This window comes from Propithecus coquereli, unplaced genomic scaffold, assembly GCF_000956105.1.
Source record: "Propithecus coquereli isolate 6110/MARCELLA unplaced genomic scaffold, Pcoq_1.0 Scaffold131, whole genome shotgun sequence".
Lineage (NCBI taxonomy): Eukaryota > Metazoa > Chordata > Mammalia > Primates > Indriidae > Propithecus > Propithecus coquereli.
This window is the reverse complement of record NW_012137303.1, coordinates 6,104,531-6,123,260: the sequence shown is the minus strand read 5'-3', so window position 1 is coordinate 6,123,260 and position 18,730 is coordinate 6,104,531. Positions and strand designations below refer to the sequence as shown.

General features: G+C 41.2%; 1 protein-coding gene across 1 annotated transcript in view; it reads left to right on the top strand.

Moving 5' to 3' along the window:
- The window catches only part of CDKAL1 (CDK5 regulatory subunit associated protein 1-like 1), a 712,360-nt gene extending 695,224 nt beyond the window's left edge, over positions 1-17,136 (top strand). Inside the window, exon 15 of the mRNA XM_012638567.1 lies at positions 16,879-17,136. Coding sequence (XP_012494021.1) covers positions 16,879-17,070 — 192 coding nt within the window. The 3' untranslated portion in view covers positions 17,071-17,136. The remainder of the gene's footprint in view (positions 1-16,878) is intronic.
- Positions 17,137-18,730: the final 1,594 nt, after the last annotated feature.

Here is an 18,730-nt window from a genome sequence, read left to right as displayed (position 1 = left end):
ATGAGTACTTTAGAGCAGGATTTGCTTTTGACCATAAATTTTAGTTTCCTTTCCTTCTTTCCAATGATGAAAGCGACAGCCTGTTTCTTCTATCACAGAGTATTGGCTTTATGTTATACCTAAAATAATAGAACATTATTTTTAAATAAATAAAATGGAATATACTTTACAAAATAGAGTATATTTGTTTTCTAACATAGTTTGCAATGTTCTAAATTTAAAGGACTTTGGAGAAACAAATTTTCTCCTTTCTATCTCCCAAAGGCAATTCTGTTAAATGACTGAGAACCAGAAGTATTCATTTATCTGGGACAGTTATCTGGTAGGAAGTCAACCTATAAAATTAGGATGCTGTACTTTTCACATTTGCCACCTCTTTAGAGAGAGATTCAAAGGACAATAAAAGCAAACAATCATTGCTGACTTTATCAAGATCAGCACTTTCCTTCCTCCCTGGATCCCAGGGCCTCCTTCTTGAAAACATCTATTTAAAAAGAATAGAGTACCCTTACACACATGAGTTTTTGGATGGGAATATGAGTTTGGAAATTTGTCTCTATCCCTTTACTAACTGTGTGACTGTTGTCTGATCACTTACCCTCTCTAGATATACTTTCTCATCTATAAATTGGGAATAATAGACCCATTTGATAGGGTGGTTTTGACAGTGAAGTGAGATAATGCACAGAAAGTACCTAACACTACCTGGCACATAGTAAGTGATCAATGAATAGGTGGTGTGGGATGGGTGGCAAGGTGATAGTGAAGACTTATTTGGGGCCCAGTTAATCAAGATACTAATAATGTCTTGTCCTTGGGCATGGATATTTTGCCCCGATCACATATATACCATGAGAAGAGGACTTGGTCATTGGTCTTGGGGCATAAAGCATTTGTAAGCAGCAACAGCATTTGTAAAGGATAGTTACCTAAAATAAATACTTTGTGATAGTGCTTTTAAGTCCCCACTTTTCATTGACTTTCTTTTATTCTCAATATGAGGCAGTTTCTCTGAACAATCACAAAGCATCCATGGTACAGGATAGTGCCGTTCACTGCAGTCTTCTTCTCTTTAATATTCTTGTGGTTTTTTTTCCCCGCTCTGTATTATATTAGCTGAAAATAACACAAACAGCCTGCCTAGTTGGTCTCCCTGTTTCTACCCTGAAGATAAATCCAAATTGTGTCCCTCTTCTGCTCAAAACCATAGCATTCCGTATGACCTAGCAATTCTGCTCCTACATATATACCCAAAAGAATTGAAAGCAGGAACTCAAACAGATACTTATACCCCAGTGTTCATACCAGCATTATTCATAATAATCGAAAGATGGAAACAACCAAGTATCCATCAACAGATGAGTGGATAAACAAAATGTGGTCTGCGGCCCAGTGGAATTTTATTTAACCATAAAAAGAAATGAAGTTCTGACACATGGTACAACATGGATAAACCTTGAAAACACTGTGCAAAACAAAGTAAGCCAGACCAAAACAGGTCAGATATTACATGATTCCACTTATATGAAATATCCAGAGTATGCAAATTCATAAAGACAGAAAGTAGGTTAGAGGTTATCTGGGGGTGGGGATGGAGAGTTATTTCTTAATGGTCACAGAATTTCTATTTGGGGTGATGAGAAAGTTTTGGAAATAGTGGTAATGTTTGCACAACATAGTAAATGTAATTAATGCCACTGAATTGTGCACTTAAGAATGGTTAACATGGTAAATCTTACGCTATATAGACTTTAGTAAAATAAAAACTTAAAAAAAAATAAGATCTAGGGTTTCCCAGCATGTTCAGAGAGAAAACCAAAGATCCTACAATGGCTTGCAGGGCCCAGTGCCTGGACCTTTCTCCCCTAAAGCACAGTGGGCCGGTCACCCTGGCCTCCATGCTGCTCCTTGAACTGAACACACAAGGCCTGCTCCCTCCAGAGTGCCTTTCCACCTGCCAGTCCCTCTGCTTGATGTCCACGTGACATGGCTGCCATCCACTGCATTCAGATCTCTGCTGAAACACCACCTTCTCACTGAGGTCATCCTCGGTAACCCTCTATAAAATGACAAGTCCCCACCATCTGCCACAACCTAGTGCTCCCTAGTCTTACTCTGTTTTTCACCATGGTACATTTACCATGAAACATAATAAATATTTACATGTTTGTCTCCAGTTACTAAAATGAAAGCTCCATGCATGCTGGGACTTTGCTTCATCCACTTCTGTGTTCTTAATGATGAGGACAGTGCCTGGCATGGAGCAAATACTCAGTAAATGTCTGTTGAAGGAATGAATAAATGAATGAACAGATTTGTTCTGGAGACGTATGTATACCCCTTACTAAAAAGGATTGAGGAACTAAATATATGGCTACTATAATATCAGTTATCTTTTGCCATGACAAACAAAACCTTGTGGGGTTCAGCTGATTTCTACTGGGCTCACTCATCTGCAGTGAGCTGTGGGGTAGCTCAGCAGCTCTTCTAATCTTGGTGGGGCCTCACTAACATGTCTGGAGGCTCTGCGGGCAGTTGGTGGATCTGGATGGCCTTGGCTGGGACTGCTTGGGTGAATCAGCTGTGCTCCACATGTCTCATCCTACAACAGGCTATCCTGAGCATGTTCTCATGATAAAAGCAGAGGAACAAGAACAGCAAACAGATGTACACAGGTGCTTTTCAAGTCTGTGTGCATCGTGTTTGATAACAGACTATTGGCCCAGTAAGTCGCATGGCCAAGACCCAGGGCAGCACTACGAAGGTGTGGGAAGAAGGCACAGGTACAAGGAGTTCTGAAGAATTGGGACAATTAATGTATTCATTCTGCCACAACCTATGAAATCTTGGCTTTTGTAGGCTGTGGTCTGTGATCTGTGCAACTTTCTACCCTCTTTCTATATTCCCACAAGAAATCACATTTAGCTTCAATCTTAAATCTCATCCTTCCGGCTGTACAACTCAGTGTCTTGTTTTTAGATGTTGAGGTGTAAAGCTAAAAGGGCTGGATCTAGGAAAAAGAAACTGAAATCTAAAAGGTAGTGGAAGATAAGGGACCTTCTCCTCGTCTTTTCTATGAGGAAACGTCTTCAAGTACTCTAGAGAGCGGATGTTTTTCCCTGAGGTATAGTTGTACCCAACAAATCAAAATTTATCACCCTTGGGGCCTGAGGTAGGCAGAATAACACCCCCCACCTCCAAAATGTCCACATTCTAATCCCTGGAACCTGTGCGTCTGTTAAATTGCATGGCAGAGAGAATTAAGGTTGCAGATGAATTCAATTTGTTAATCATTTGACCTTAAGGAGAGTATCCTGGATTATCCAGGTGGGTCCAATATAATCACAAGGGTCCTTACAAGTGAAAAAGGAAGGCAGGAGAATCAGAAGTCAGAGTGATGGGGATGCTGGCTTTGAAGATAGAAGGGGTCATGGCCTAGGATGCAAGCTAGAAAAGGCAAGGAAGTGGATTCTCCCCTCAGCCTCTGGTTTCTGGAGGGAGGCCACACCTCACTCGATTTTCACCCTTTGAGACCTGTTGCTGACTTCTGAGCTCCAGAACTATAAAATGATACATTTGTATTGTTTTAAGCCACTTGGTTTGTGGTAATTTGTTATAGCAACAATAGGAAAGTAACATAGGTACTGATTTTATCCCATAGAATTCAAGTAAAAAATGAGAAAGTGTGTACTGACAGTCAAGTGGCTACTTATGTCCCATCTATTTTCCACATTGGCCAGTCATTTTTAAAAAGGTGAGGATAGGTGGGTGGGGAACAACTTAGGAAGTGCGGTGTTGAAGAGTAGGTTAGTTACTGGGGCCCATCTAAGAAAAGAATTTTTTAGGGAGACAGTTGGAGAGTTAATATTCTCAGGAAGCCCCAACACAGGTCTTGAGCCCCACATCCTGGGCCACTTTTTCTACCTTTGACCAACCCCTCTCCCACTCCCATCTCTAGCCCAAACTCTGCTGGAGCTTCTGACTTACATCCCATGAGCCATGATGGGATGTGGAGGCTAAAGCAACTCCATCTTGGATGTTAATCCACCATGTGGACTTCTGATTAACCCCAGTTCCGGGAATGCCTCTAAGATTTCTACCTTACTGTTACTGTAAATCCTGCCCTTATAGCAAAACAACCTTGATGTTATATCAGTTTTCCTACACATTCCTTCTGAAACACACATGCCCCCTCCCTATGGTATATAAGCCCTTGGGTCAGGGGGTTGGGAGGTGGTAACAGTGTGGGGGTCCACCATCTTGTGGGTACCTGAGACCTGGCTTCTGTTTGTAAGTTCCTATTAAATGTTTCTTTCTGAGAAACTGGATTTGTCAGCCTCTTTCTTTGACCTGTCAGCTCTCTTAGCCTTTTTGGGTAGGTTTGTATAGACCTGCTCACCTTGCTGGGTTGGACAGTGTGCTCAGCTCCCATAGCCCCCACTTTACCAGATAATGCCCCCCTATTTCCCAAAGTAGCTATTTAATGTATACCATGAACAGCAGCAGTGTCAAAGTATTCTGGTTCCTCCATGTTGTCACCCAAACTTGATATTGTTAGGTTTTCTGCTTTTTCCAACCTGGTGTATGTGTATATGAATTGGTATCTCTCTATGTTTTTAACTTATATTTCTCTAATTACAAGTGAGGTTAAGCATTTTTGATATATTTACTGGTTTCCTGTATATATTTATTCAGGTTTTCTTTTTTTTTTTTTGAGACAGAGACTCACTGTGTTGCCTGGGCTAGAGTGCTGTGGCATCATCCTAGCTCACAGCAACCTCAAACTCCTGGACTCAAGCGATCCTCCTGCCTCAGCCTCCCAAATAACTGGGACTACAGGCATGCGCCATCATGCCTGGCTAATTTTTTCTATATATTTTTAGTTGTCCTATTAATTTCTTTCTATTTTTAGTAGAGACAGGGTCTCGCTCTTGCTCAGGCTGGTTTCGAACTCCTGAGCTCAAACAATCCACCCACCTCAGCCTCCCAGAGTGCTAGGATTACAGGCGTGAGCCACCGTGCCCGGCCGTTATTCAGGTTTTCTTTTCAGTGAAAAGTCTATATAAAGTCTTTTGCCCATTTTGTTCTATTGTACTGATACCTTTTTATTGATTTTTAGGATTTCTTTATGTAGTCTAAAGTCAGCTATATGTGAGGCAACTGTCTTTTCCCAGTTTTTGACTTGTCTTAACCTCCTTTTTAAAAACTTTGTATATTTTTGTGATTTGTTTAAGAAGTATGTCCCTACCTTCTGGGTTATAGACAGGTTTTCCTTCCATGTTGTAAAGTTTTGCCTTTGCCAAGTAAGTGTTTAATCTACCTGGAATTGATTTTTGAGAATGGTAGGTAGGGGTTAAATTTCATTGCTTTATGTGTGTGTAACCAATTGTTTCAGAGAAGTTTATTGGCAGTCTTATCTTTCCTACCTTTCTGCCATGCCTCCGTTACAGTCCAGTTTCCACATGCGTGTCAATCGGTTTATAGCCCTCTCCTTGGCATCTTGTATTAGTTATCTATTGCTGTGTAACAAATCACCTCAAAACTTAGCAGCTTAAAACAACAAACATTTATTACCTTGCAGCTTCTGTGGGTCAGAAATCCGGGTGCAGCCTAGCTCAGTGCCTCTCCTTAGGCTGCGGTCAGGGTGGCAGCCAGGTGGGAGCGGTGGAGTCTCATCCCGAGGCTCAGCTGGGGATCTGCTTCTCACGCTCATGGGCTGTTTCCCTGGGGACTCAATCCTTTACTGGTTGGTGGTCAGAGGCCTCCCTCCATTCCTTCTCGGGTGGGTTTCTGCACAGGGCAGGTCGCGGTGTGGCAGCCGGCTTCCCTCAGAGCGAGCCAGCAGAGAGTGAGAAAGATGGAAGCTACCGTATTTTGTAATCTAATTTCAGAAGCAACATCTGTCATTTTTGTCGAGTATTATTAATTAGAAGCAAGTGAATAAGTTCAGCTCATAGTCAAGGGGAAGGTTTACATAAAGGTGGGGATACCAGGAGGTGAGGATCACTGGGGGCTGCCTACCACACGTGTGTAGAATAATATAAGTAATTAAATCTTTTAATATTAATCTTCCCAGTTATTTTAAGTGATGTTCAATACGACCATTATTTTTTACTTCTTAAAAACTATTTGTATTCAAAGTAGAAAGGGAGAATGGGCATGCCGTGGAATGGATTTTTGGACGAAGGGATAATAGAACTGAGAGATTGATAGGAAAATAGGTAGAGATGTGATCTTTCTTCAGGTGCTTGGGTTGAGTGTAGTGTAATTATGATATATACAGTCATCCCTTGGTATCCGTGGGGGATTGGTTCCAGGAGACCCTCTGTGGATACCAGAATCTGCAGATGCTCAAGTCCATTATATAAAATGGTGCAGTATTTGCATATCACCTACACACACACCCTTGTATACTTTAAATCATCTCTAGATTACTTATAACACCTACTACAGTGCCTACTTATCACTTCATTCATGTGGATTCAATAAAGTACTCAGCATGTGACAAATTCAAGTTTTGCTTTTTGTAATTTTGTGGAATTTTTGTTTCCAAGTATTTTCAATCAGTGCTTGGTTGAATCTATGGATGTGGAACCCACAGATATGGAGGGCCAACTGTATACACCAAGTAATCTTTCCTAACTAATTTATCTGCATTTTCCAAGCTGAATAACCATCATGGTGATCTTTAGGAAACATTTTACCTGTTAGCTTATCATTATGAGACTCTTTAAGACAGAATAAAGTACCTGCCATCTCCTTTATTCATTTTATGCAGTTCATGGAGCTCAATGATGCTAAAACCATATTTCCAGTGTCATTGAAAATGATACTTAGAACAGGATGAGAGGGTTGCATTGTAATAACAGTTAACATCACACGTGGCTTCTTTTTCATTTAAAATATAAACCAAACATCTGCCAACACTCTCATGGTTACTTAGTTGGAAGGAAACCTTTAGGAACAATTATTTTGAGTTGAATTGATAACTTGAAGATTAAGTTGAATAAACCCAATTGTTATGTTCGTCAACATCTTAGTTCACTGCTTCCTGTGTGCACTCCATGGAATGAGAATGGTTTCGGTTGTGGTTTAAGTGATCATCAAAAGGACTTCATCATCAGTGAAGCATTTTGACCCAATTCACTTTTCATTTCTTTAGCTTTGCCACAGCCGTGGAGCAGCTTTTGTTTGTACTGATGCTTATCTCCAGTCACCTATTCGGAATAGAGGAATTCAGATTTCTGCATGAATGCTATGGTTGCATCCTTCATACTTCTAAGTGTGCCTCTTGGGTCCTTCTTTATGTCAAGGCCTTCTCTTTGTGTGTGCATGTATGTGTGCATGCATGTGCACGTGTACTTGTTCATACATATGTGGCTAATGTTTAGTTAGCAAGAGACTTACATGACAAGTTCTATAGTAATTTCAAAACTTGGACCCAGTAAATAATGTCAACGGAAAAAAAGACCAAACTCTGTAAAGTAATTTTAAAGAGATTTACTCTGAGCCAAATTTGAGGATCATGACCCGGAGCCACGCCCAAGAGGCCTTGAGCAGTGGACTCGCAGAGGTTGGGTTACAGTTTGGTTTTATACATTTTAGGGAGACAGGGGTTACAGGTGAAGTCATAAATCAATACGTGGGAGGCATACATTGGTTTGGCCCAAAACGGTGGGCCATCTCGAAGCAGGGGCTTACAGGTTATAGGTGGGTTAAAAGATTCTTTGGCCTGTAATTGGCTAAAGACATGAAGCTTTGTCTAAAGGCTTGGAATGTTTCAACATAAGGAGCTCTTTATCAGAGATAAGCTATTGGACATAGATTTGTTGTGTAAATTGAGGACCTGCAGGTTTGTCTTGCATACCCTTAGGCCTGTTAGTGGGTTATAAAGGATGTCCCCAAGAAGGGAGGGGGGCATGATAAGGCATGTCTGACCTCCTTCCTGCTGGCAGGCAATTTAGTTTTAGGGTATTTCTTTGGCCACGAGGGGGTCCGCTTAGTCAGCCGGTGGGGGGGTGAGCCTTAAAATTTTATTTTAGTTCACAATAACTAACTTGGGTTTTCCTTAAGTGTAGGTAGTAAGAGAACCTTCTCTATGTGCCTTTTCTTTGGATAAAAATATTTAAATACCAATGAGGAAGGAAGCAGTAAAAATGAATGTATCTCCAGCTAAGATGCCAGACCTCTGATGACATACCTCTTTAGCAAAGGTTACCACCACTCATTTTTTGTGGAACTGGAAAAGTTATGTATAAACAAATGATAGTGCATCACTGTTGGCAAAGGTTTTTATGCTGTTATTAATTCTAGATCTGATTCTTCTGCCCTACTACGCCCTTCCCTTGTTTTTGTGAATGTAATAGGCGCAAAATTAGGAAAATGTAAGCTCATTTGAATGGCTGTTTGGTGTTAAGCTAAAGAAAGATGAAGAAGGTTAAACATGAAGGCATTCAGAAAGAAGCCCACAACTGGAGGTTGAGAAGGCATTACAGTGACTGAGGAGATGCTTTTGTTTATTCCTTATTATCAAGGACAGATGCAGCAGTTTCTACAGGGATGCTGACTTTTAGAGATGCTTCCTTGAGTTTGTGTTTGAGGGATTAAAATGTAAGTATAGAAATACCTTATAATTTTGTATTCAAAGCAAACTTTTCAAAATCAGGAGATGGTGAGATTCTTTTCTGATAGTATACTGTACTGCATAACGTATGTTTTTTTTTTTTTTTGAGACAGTCTCACTCTTTTGCCCGGGCTAGAGTGAGTGCCTTGGCGTCAGCCTAGCTCACAGCAACCTCAAACTCCTGGGCTCAAGCGATCCTTCTGCCTCAGCCTCCCAAGTAGCTGGGACTACAGGCACGCGCCACCATGCCTGGCTAATTTTTTCTATATATTTTTAGTTGTCCGATTAATTTCTTTCTATTTTTAGTAGAGACGAGGTCTCGCTCTTGCTCAGGCTGGTTTCGAACTCCTGAGCTCAAACAATCCGCCCGCCTCGGCCTCCCAGAGTGCTAGGATTACAGGCGTGAGCCACCGCGCCCGGCCCATAACGTATGTTTTAAGAGCATTTCCCTGCATTGGGTCACATATTTGATTTCAGTACGTTTTCCGCATAGCCCATATGCTCAGGCTCAGTGGGGAAAAAAAAAAGTCTGTTCTAAACTCTAATTTTTCTTGCGACATGAGCTATCAGACATTTCTTTCTTAATCCCTGTTAGCTTGCACTTCAAGCTCGAACAGTGCCTCTGAGCCATGAGAAAAATTTACACTTAAGAAATGTTTTGAAGCCATTAAAATAAGTTCAGAGCTTAAGAGTTGTTTTCACATCTCTAGAGTCAGATGAAATGAAGTCTTACAGAAAGTAATAACTAGGTGATGGGCAGATGCTGAGCTTTGGGTTTTGATATGATTATCTCTTTCTTTTATTTGGCGCAGTGCAAGTCCGAGGGTTGGGCATTCCAGAAGAGAGGGATCGTTGAGACCATGCAGGGGCACATCAGATCTATTCCTTTGGTGGATGTCAAGGCAAAATTATTCAGAATATAATCAGAAATGCATTTGATGGTACAGTGGATAGTTTAATAATTTATGTTCAGCCTTATTAGCAAAGCCCTATGTTTACTTTGCTATCACCAAAATAAAATAAAAACCCCTCCATGATATTAAGATTAGAGTGTTTTTTTGTGTGTATGCTCAAATTTAAAATTTTTTCTTTGCAATTTTAATGACCTGATAGCAAGTACACTCTTGGGGTGAGGGGATGAGGGAACAATTTCATATGAATAAAGTCTGAGGTAGAGTTGCTAATTCCCAAAAGTGATACAGAAAAGCTAACAGTATTGTGCTCTCATCATGTGAGTGTGTGACAAAGGCCTTAAGATGTAACTGTTTTTCCAAAATAAATGGAAAGGCATAATTCATTCCAACTTCAATGTGTTTATCCTGTTACATTCCAGTGTACCTATAATGCTGACGGACTATGCACGTAGCAGTTTCTTTAACATAGACTTCGAGAACTAGAAAATACTAACATTTTTGTTTTAGAGATAATTGGGTACTCCGGCACTCCTAGTTATATGATAATAAAATGCTCCCAATTTGAGGAATGTCTGGAAGAATAATGGAGAAAGATAGCTTGGTCTCCTTAATCCCCTGTATGTCCTGGTATCTGGTAATGACATGAAGCACAGGGACAGGGTTGTCTTGTCAATTTGAGGAGGGGAGTTGGCACACGGAATGCGATTACAGGGCCCTGGCAACACCTGCAGGTGTCAGGGACAGAAGAACTCATTTAGAAGCTGCACTGCAAGATGGGAAGACAGGTGGCAACTCTCTTACAGGGATATCTTTTATTCGAGCAGAACCAGACCAACTGTTCCTCATTAAAACACATTTTGCAGCGTGTACTAATGTGAGCGCATCAAGTACGTGTGTGCACGCGCGCAGAGCAAACTCAGCCATGTGCCATCTACAGGTCACATTTACAAAGTCTCAACATGGCTCAGAACTGCAAGACAGGTAGCACGAAATGTCCCTGCATAATTTGAGGCTGACTTTCCTAGAATGGCCTTCTGTAGGAAGATGCAAAATAACACCATTACCTCCAAGAGATGCAGTAGCAAGTAAAATGTATAAAATCTGTTTGGCGGGAATCTTGATATTGATAGTCATTTTAATGATTATGCATTACCTTGTTTTTTTCTCATTTATTTATACTGGATTATAAATATATCTCTGATATGTTGCTATGGGGCTGTGCTTAGTATGACTAAAGCCAAGCCTCTCACCTGCCTCTACCTGCCATCTGAAAGTTGGGCAAGGGACTTAAAGGCAGGATTAACTCGTATTAGCTACTTCATTGGACAGTTCGGAGGATTAAAGGAGAGAATGCATATGGAGTACTTAGAGCCCCGCTAGGCACATGGTGAGTGTTCTATAAATATTACTTCGTCTACTTAGTTATTTTTACACAGAGCCTGTCCTCTACCTTCCTTGCTGGATCCTTATGCTTCTGGTTATGCAGCCATATTCTGTATTACAATTTGTCAATATTTTTGATGATGATGAGGAGGAGGAGGAACTGCAGGAGAGGCCTCTGAACAGCGTGACTGCCTTCCATTGGAAGCCCGAGTCCATCCAGCTCCTAAGAAAAGGATACTTGCGACTATATGAAGATATGAACATAGAATGCAAAGGAACAGCTCTACCTGAACTGAGCACGCTTTATGGTGGGATGAGAGCTTGGGGACTCACATATGCCATGAGTGGGAGGCACAGTAATGCTCCCCACCCCTAAACATGTCCATGTCCTAATGGCCACAACCTCCAATTATGTTACCTTGCATGGCAAAAGGTACTTTGCAGAGGTGATTAAGTTAAGGATCTTAAGATGAGGGAGTTATTCTCAATTATGTAACTGAGTCCAGTGTCAGTCATAAAGGTCCTTATATTAAAAAAAAAAAAACCCTATGCTACAGGCTTTGAAAATGGAGGAAAGGGCCACAAGGCAGTGGATGTGCGCAAACTCTAGAAGCTAGAAAGGACAAGGAAACAGATTCTTTCCTAGAGCCTCCAGAAGGAGTACAGCCCTGCCAACACCTTGATTTAGAACTTCTGACCTCCAGAAATGTAAGAGAAGAAATTCGTGTTATTTAATACCCTAGGTTTGTGGTACTTCTCCATTTTCCAAACCACACTCCTGTGATGTAACCATAATAGCAGCCCTTTGTTCTGAACCTCCTGTATTACGGGCATTCTGCCTGGCTCTGGGCACGTTAGTTCTAACCCTTTCAATAACATCTTAAGGTAGATGTTGGTGTTCTTACTTCTCAGAAGAGGTCTGGAGAGCTCAAATCACCTGCCTAAGATCACATGGCTGTCTGAACTTGGATTCAGTTTCTGGTATGCCAGAATTCAAAACCCGTGCTCATTCATTATACTGTGCATCTCCTGATGATATATGCATAGGGAACAAAAACAGTGTGGGTCAATTAATCATATCAGAGAAACAAATACAATAGTGACTTTGTAATTTTACAATATCTGAGGCCGTTTGCATTTTCCTTTAGAACCACAAAGTACCATGAGTTTTAAATGTTCAAGACACTTAATCTATTTTTGTATATATATATGTGTGTGTATATTTATATATATATATTTCATTTAATCCTCATAACAACCCTATGATGCACAAATAAAAGCAGTACCTCCTTTTCGCAGGTGAGGAAATGGAGGCAAAGAGAGGATGAATAATTTGCCTAATAATCTTCAGATGGAGCTGGGATTTGGACCCCAGAGCTAGAGCACTTAACTGCTCCTAAAATCAAGTCCTGCCTGTGCCTCATGGTGTTAAACGTGCTCAAGTTAAAAGCATCTCTTTCCGTTCCCCAACAATACATGTATAACTGTTAGAGAAGGAGAAAACAGTTAGAGATAGACTGTTGTTACCATCCCAACTGTCTTTATCTTTAACTGACTGAAATCTGATCCCTAAAGTTTCTGAACATAAAAGTTTTTTGTTTTTTTTAAATTTCATTACACATACTTGGTTCTGCTTTAACAGATTTATTACTTTGATAGGATTTGATAATCTATATTTTTAGAAATTAGTAGAGTATGTCTAAGAGTTAGCAAGTAAGTAGGTTTAGAAATTAATCAAGGGAGCAGTGAGATTTACAAGGTAGGAAAAACCCATGTTAATCAAAGTTAACACAGAGTGCATGATGGGAATTCTCAGTGTGGACCTTAGTCTATTGTGACTAGATAAACACATGGATCTTTCTGATTGAACAAAGGTCATATCCTGCCTTGTTTCAAATTTCTGTTTTGAAAAAGGCATTTCTGAGTGGAATTCAAGTTCTTAAAAATTATCTTAAGTCTCAGAGTTGACATTCAGTTTGTTTGAATAAATAGAGTAACATTTCTCAAATTTGGTATATTATATTTTGAGAGATGCAACTACATCTTGAATTTCAGGAATTAGTAACCTCAATAATGTTTAAAAGATTTAGGGAGGGTTTAAGCCTTCTGTTTACTTTCCATAACTATTGACCATAGTAAGTTTTCCTCTAAAGTCAATTATATGCATTGCGTGGTGAATGTTTTGTGTGTGTCAACTTTTATCTTTCTATTGGCTATCTATAATCACTTCACCTGTAAGCAGTTTTTATTACATTATAGAAATGCTACATTATTTTCTATTTATGAACCCTGGTTCTAACTGTGTGGAAATCTGCCACAGTGTACATTTACATGTTTGACCCTCTTGGACTTCATGAGAAAGACCTTGTATTTCCCGTATTGCTAAATTACTTTTCCTTTATATCACAGTGGTAGCGACAACTGCGGTGTACAAAGCCAGCTGGCTACTGATTATTCTGTCATCTGAGAAACATTTTTTTCAATCTTCTATTTAAAAATAGCATTATCAAAATCATTTAATCAAGATCTTGATTTGGTAAAAGGTGAACATAATAAAAGAAGCATAGTGCAGTAGAGACAGGCTACATTTTCCCTCTCCTGATCTGTTGCCAGGTTTCCATCTTCAAGAGAGTGGCAGGTCAGGTGGGCTTTCTGTGGCTGCATGTGCATGCTTCTGCTTTTCCATGTGATTCTGGGGTGCAGGCTTGTCCACTAAGAGTAGGAGGGAGTCTCAGCACCAAAATACTTTCTACGGGACAATTATGTTTAAACGTGTTCAATGTTGAAGAGGTGGAGAGAAAAAAAAAAAATAATGCTCAAGGAAGAATGACTAAGTTGAACTCGACCACAGATAATCCACTATGCTTGTTTAACAGGTAACTGTTATATTTTGAGCAAAATTTTATGAAAAATGACTTGGAAGGAGGGAGAGAAAGAAATTTTATGAAATGGTTATCAGAAATTTAAGGGTTTCTTTTAGCCAAGAGCATAGGTACATTGCCTGTACTGCAGCTATATGAAGCAGAATGGATTATAAACCCAACCAAATGCTTAAGGGTTTAAGACTCACCTAGTCCTTCCTGGGTCAGCCTGACCCTAGCTTGGCACCACTAATCACAGAGCAGCAGCTTCTTGAATTTCAGGTACAAAAGCAAGGTCAAGCATTTTGAACTGGGGCTTAGAGGCAGGATGGATTTTCCCTGAAGCTAGTGGAGCCAAGGTTTCAGGGCCTCTCACTTTGAGGGACCCTTTCGAAGACCCTGTACCTAATTTTGTATTCATATTTTTTTCTTAAAGGGAAGGCTTCTAGACCCACAAAATCTGTATTCATTCCTGGGTGAGGGTGTCTGTGAACTTCCTGAAGTAACGTACAGAGTGTGAGTGTGGCAGTGTGCATATGTACATGGGGCCTCCACGTTTTTCTTGAAGAGTCTATAGTCTTCATTGGCATCTCAAAACCATCTGTGAGCTGGGCACGGTGGCTCACTGCCTGTAATCCCAGCACCCTAGGAGGCCAAGGCAGGAGAATCGCTTGAGGCCAGGAGTTCAAGACCAGCCTAGGCAACATAGTGAGACCCCATCTCTACAAACAAATAGAAAAATTAGCTGGGCATGATGGTACATGCCTGTAGTCCCAGCTACTTGGGAGACAGAGGCAGGAGGATCACTCAAGCTAGGAGTTTGAGGTTGCTATGATGATGCTGTTGTACTCTAGCTTGAGTGACAGGGCAAGATTCTGTCTAAAAAAAAAAAAAAAAAAACCCAAAGAAACAAACCATCTGTGACTTAAAAAGGTTAAAGAACTCAGGCTTAAGCTTAGGAGAAATTAATAAGCCTTTTAGTTCTAGTCTTATAAAACTAAACTTAGGAAGTGATGGTTTAATTGCTAGAGGCAACAGTCCATGATTCATGTTGAAAGACTGTCCTAAATACATCACAGGATACAGTGGTTACCAGAGACATAGATGGGCATGTTCTTGATGGTTACACATCTCATTGGAATATACACCCTCATGTTCATTTGAATCAATTGCTCATTCATTCATTCCTAAATACTTCCTGAGTGTCTGTTCTACACCTGCAGCCATGCTAGGATCCACGAGTTCAGAGATGAACTAGGTAGCCCTGCTGCTTTTAAGCAACTCACATAGCCTCTGTCATTTCAGCCAAAGGAGGACTCTGCCTTCTTTCTTAAGATTGCCACATATGTATGAGTTCTGTCCTTGAGACCCTGAGGTCTCATTTTTAATCAAAATGGAAGCTTGTCAACATATTCCCAGATCCAAAATATCGCACAAAAAGCCAGTCCCATGAGAGAGGTGTCTCCTGAGTAGGTGTGGGTGCACTATTGAGCTCCTGCCATTGCCTCCTCCTGCTGTGGGAAAGATGGCTCCACTCTGTCCAGCTGTGTGCCTCCCTGTTAAGGATTCAGAGTGCAGGGAGACCAGCAGGGGTATCAGTCCAGATACCTGAGGAATGCAAAAGTAAATAATGGTTTGACTGTCATCGGGGTCGAGAGATTTATCCTTGTGGCTAACGGCTTTATTAATTTTGCAATTAGTCTCCTATAGTCAAAGCCAGAATTCTTCCCACATCAATCACATGTAAATATTAGCCCGTGGAAATTGGGTCGATGTTGTTTCATTTCCCCATTCCTATTCTTTGTACCTTTCACTACCCACTTATTTGACAATCCTGCCGACCCTACAGCAAAAGTCTGTCATTCCCTCCTTTCCATCCCTTCTCCCATCACCCTGATCTCCCATGTCATCTGTGACCACAACTCACCACTGGATTCTCTGCCCATTTTCTCTGTCCCTTCAGTCCACCCCACACACTCCTCTTAGCTTTGCCTTCTGTAGAGCACCATCCCCAGGCCTCTGCTGTGCACAGTGACATACAGCTTCCCCCTCAGCAGCCTAAGGTACACCAGGAGATCGTCAGAGAGCTTGAAAGGGAAGACTAAGCAAAGTAAAATGGTTTTCCACAACATTTTGTGCGTCCGGGGTCTCTTGTTCTTCCAGAGACATGCTCTGTACTGCACTGCCTCTGGGTGCCCCTCCTCACATTCCTTCCATCCAGTATTTCTCATCTGCTCCTTCCCTACCCCTACTCCATCTCTCACAATGTCATTCAGGTTTCAACAGGGGAGTCCGTGTTATGTGGGAAGGCACTGATGTAAAGCAGGTACATAAGGTGAAAATCTCACATAGTGGAATCAAATTGTGCTTCGAAACACTAGAAGGCCCCTGAGAATAGCCAGATGCTCCTCTCTGTGCTTCCCTGGACACTAGCTAAGAAGCCCCTGAACAGAGACCACCTAAAAAGCAGGGCCATCGGTCCCCGAGTTCCTTGCACCTTCTCCAAGCAGGGTTTTCCAACCTTTTCCATGTCTGGCATTCGGAGACAATGAGGGTATTTGTATGGCACACCAGGGAACATTGAGGGAACTGCGTGTGGGGTGGGTCCCTCTTATCTCTCAGACCCCTCCAATCCCTCCTGCAGCAGCGGAGCAGCTGGGAATCTCTGGCCTAGGGATGTGTTTGCTGAATAAAATGGCTTCCAGGGTTTTTTCTGCCATTCTTCAGTTCCTGAGAAAATACGGTTACATCCCTAAAAGTTAAATACATCTGTGCTATAACTCCACTCTACACAAATTCTACCCTTCATGAATTCTGCCTTGATTCTCCATAAACACTGTCCATCTCTCTTGTATGATTCATCTGTAATCTGTAAAATCATGAACTTGGCCTGGTCCTTCAAGGAAAGAACTGTGACTTAGTCTATTCATACCTACCTTGGGGCCACCTGGCCCAGGATGGGTATTTAAATGTGCCTTTGTTGAAGGAGTAAGTCAATGGTAGCACCTTCTAGGAACAAATTGACTTGATTAATATCACAATAGGGCTTTCTCTGCATCTTAAAATCATTTTTTCTTCTTTGTTTCTCTCTTTATAGGAATTCAGAAATAGGCTTGGGAATCACCAGAGTCCAATACCCCACACCCCTGCTGCAACTCCACGTGACTCAGTGAGTTCCAGGATGGCACCGCAGATGCAAAGGCCGCACCAGGACTGGGCAATGCGGATGTCTGTGGGCGTGGCTCTGTTTGCTCTTCTTCTCGCTTTTTTGGTCAAGATCTGTAACTAGAACACAACTAAATGAAGCATCTGTGAAGAAGAGTAAATTTCTAATTAAAATCTTCAATGAACAGGAGGGCAACTACATCAGTTCTCAAAGGGCAATAATTCGTGTTGGTCCCACTGCCAGCTCTTCAGCCACACTTTTTCATGAGGCCCCCCTGTCTCACACTGAGTTGGGCCCATTGGTTATTTGACCTAAAACCCAATCACAGCTACCATAACATATCTTTCAAACTCTCCTTGGTTTATTTTTAGCAAGAAATGCAAGTGGTAGCATTAAAAAAAAGAAAAATCTCCAATTTTCAAGTCAGAACCTAATTGTACAGTGGTTCTGGTCATCTTTTCCTTATGTGGAAGAATTTTCAATCTTTAATAAATATTGTTAAGTGTATCTTCCTCTTCATGCTTTGTTTGGAGTCCCAGTGCTACAAACATCTTATTTTTCACAGCAGATGTGTTCCTGAAAAGTTTATATGGAAACCTATTTTGGGAACTTGAATGCTTTTGGAATGTGCAGTGAGAGTCTTCCAATTAACAGACGCCTGGCAACATTTTGTGAAATACAAGGAATCACCCGCTTCTGTAGCACCCACAAACTTTGGAAAACTGGATTTGTCTAAAACAAACTGTGCCCCTTTCCTGACATTTCTGATCAGTTAGATCAAATGTTCTTATTTCTATACGACACCATTGGTCCTTACTAAGTAAAGTGATTTCTTTCACACACAAAAAAAGAATTGGTATAATAAGCAAATCCTTTATTTATCAGAATTAAAATAAGCTATTTGGATTGTATAGGCACAGGGAAATCAGGTGCCCGGTCATTACCGCAGGATTTTTTTCATCTTGAAACATCTCCATACTCCATTCAGCTCTTCCTTTGATCTCAGAAAAGATGTTTCAGCCTTTTATGTGTTGTTTAAGGAATCTAAATTAAAATTTAATTATGTCATCAGTTGGTGATCTAAAAAATATATACACTTTAATGTTAGTACCTTTCTCCTGAACCTGGGATGTGCTTCTAAGAAGCACAAAGGTCTGCCTGGGCCGCTTTGAGTCCTTCGGGTGAACATGCATTCGGGAGCACCCGCGCTTCTCAGCAAGAACAGGGAGAAGACGACAGGAAGCCTGCTGTTTCCCTCCTGTCTTGAGCTATATGCTGTCATTTCTTTGTTAATAAACAGAGTGGGTTCCAGTGTGGTACTTATTTAACAAAACCCTAGCAGAGATAAAAATGCCATCCAAAGCCTGGAGTCACGCCTAGATAGGACTTAAGGAAAGCTTTACACCCATAACCGATTAGAGACAGAAAGCGTTTTTTCCTACTTCCCTTTTCTCTTTCTCTACTCTTTTTCCTCTCACTCCCTCATCTATTTCGTTTCTCCCTTCTAGCTCTGTGCTTTCCTCTCCTCCACTCTCCTTCCTACATTTTTTCTTCCGGTAAGAGAATGATCCGCTTGACCATCTGAAGCCCTGCTGCCCCCGTCACCTGCTGGGGCCTGGCTCCTCAAGGACTGTTCAGCTGCACGGATTTTCTCCCCTCCTTGCCACGACTGGCACTTACCCTCTATTAGGCTGCAGCTCCACTCTGCTCTTTGGTCCAGAAAGGGACCAAAGCCACTGCCGTGCAGCAGGGATTGGACCTCACATGGTGCCTGTCACCATAT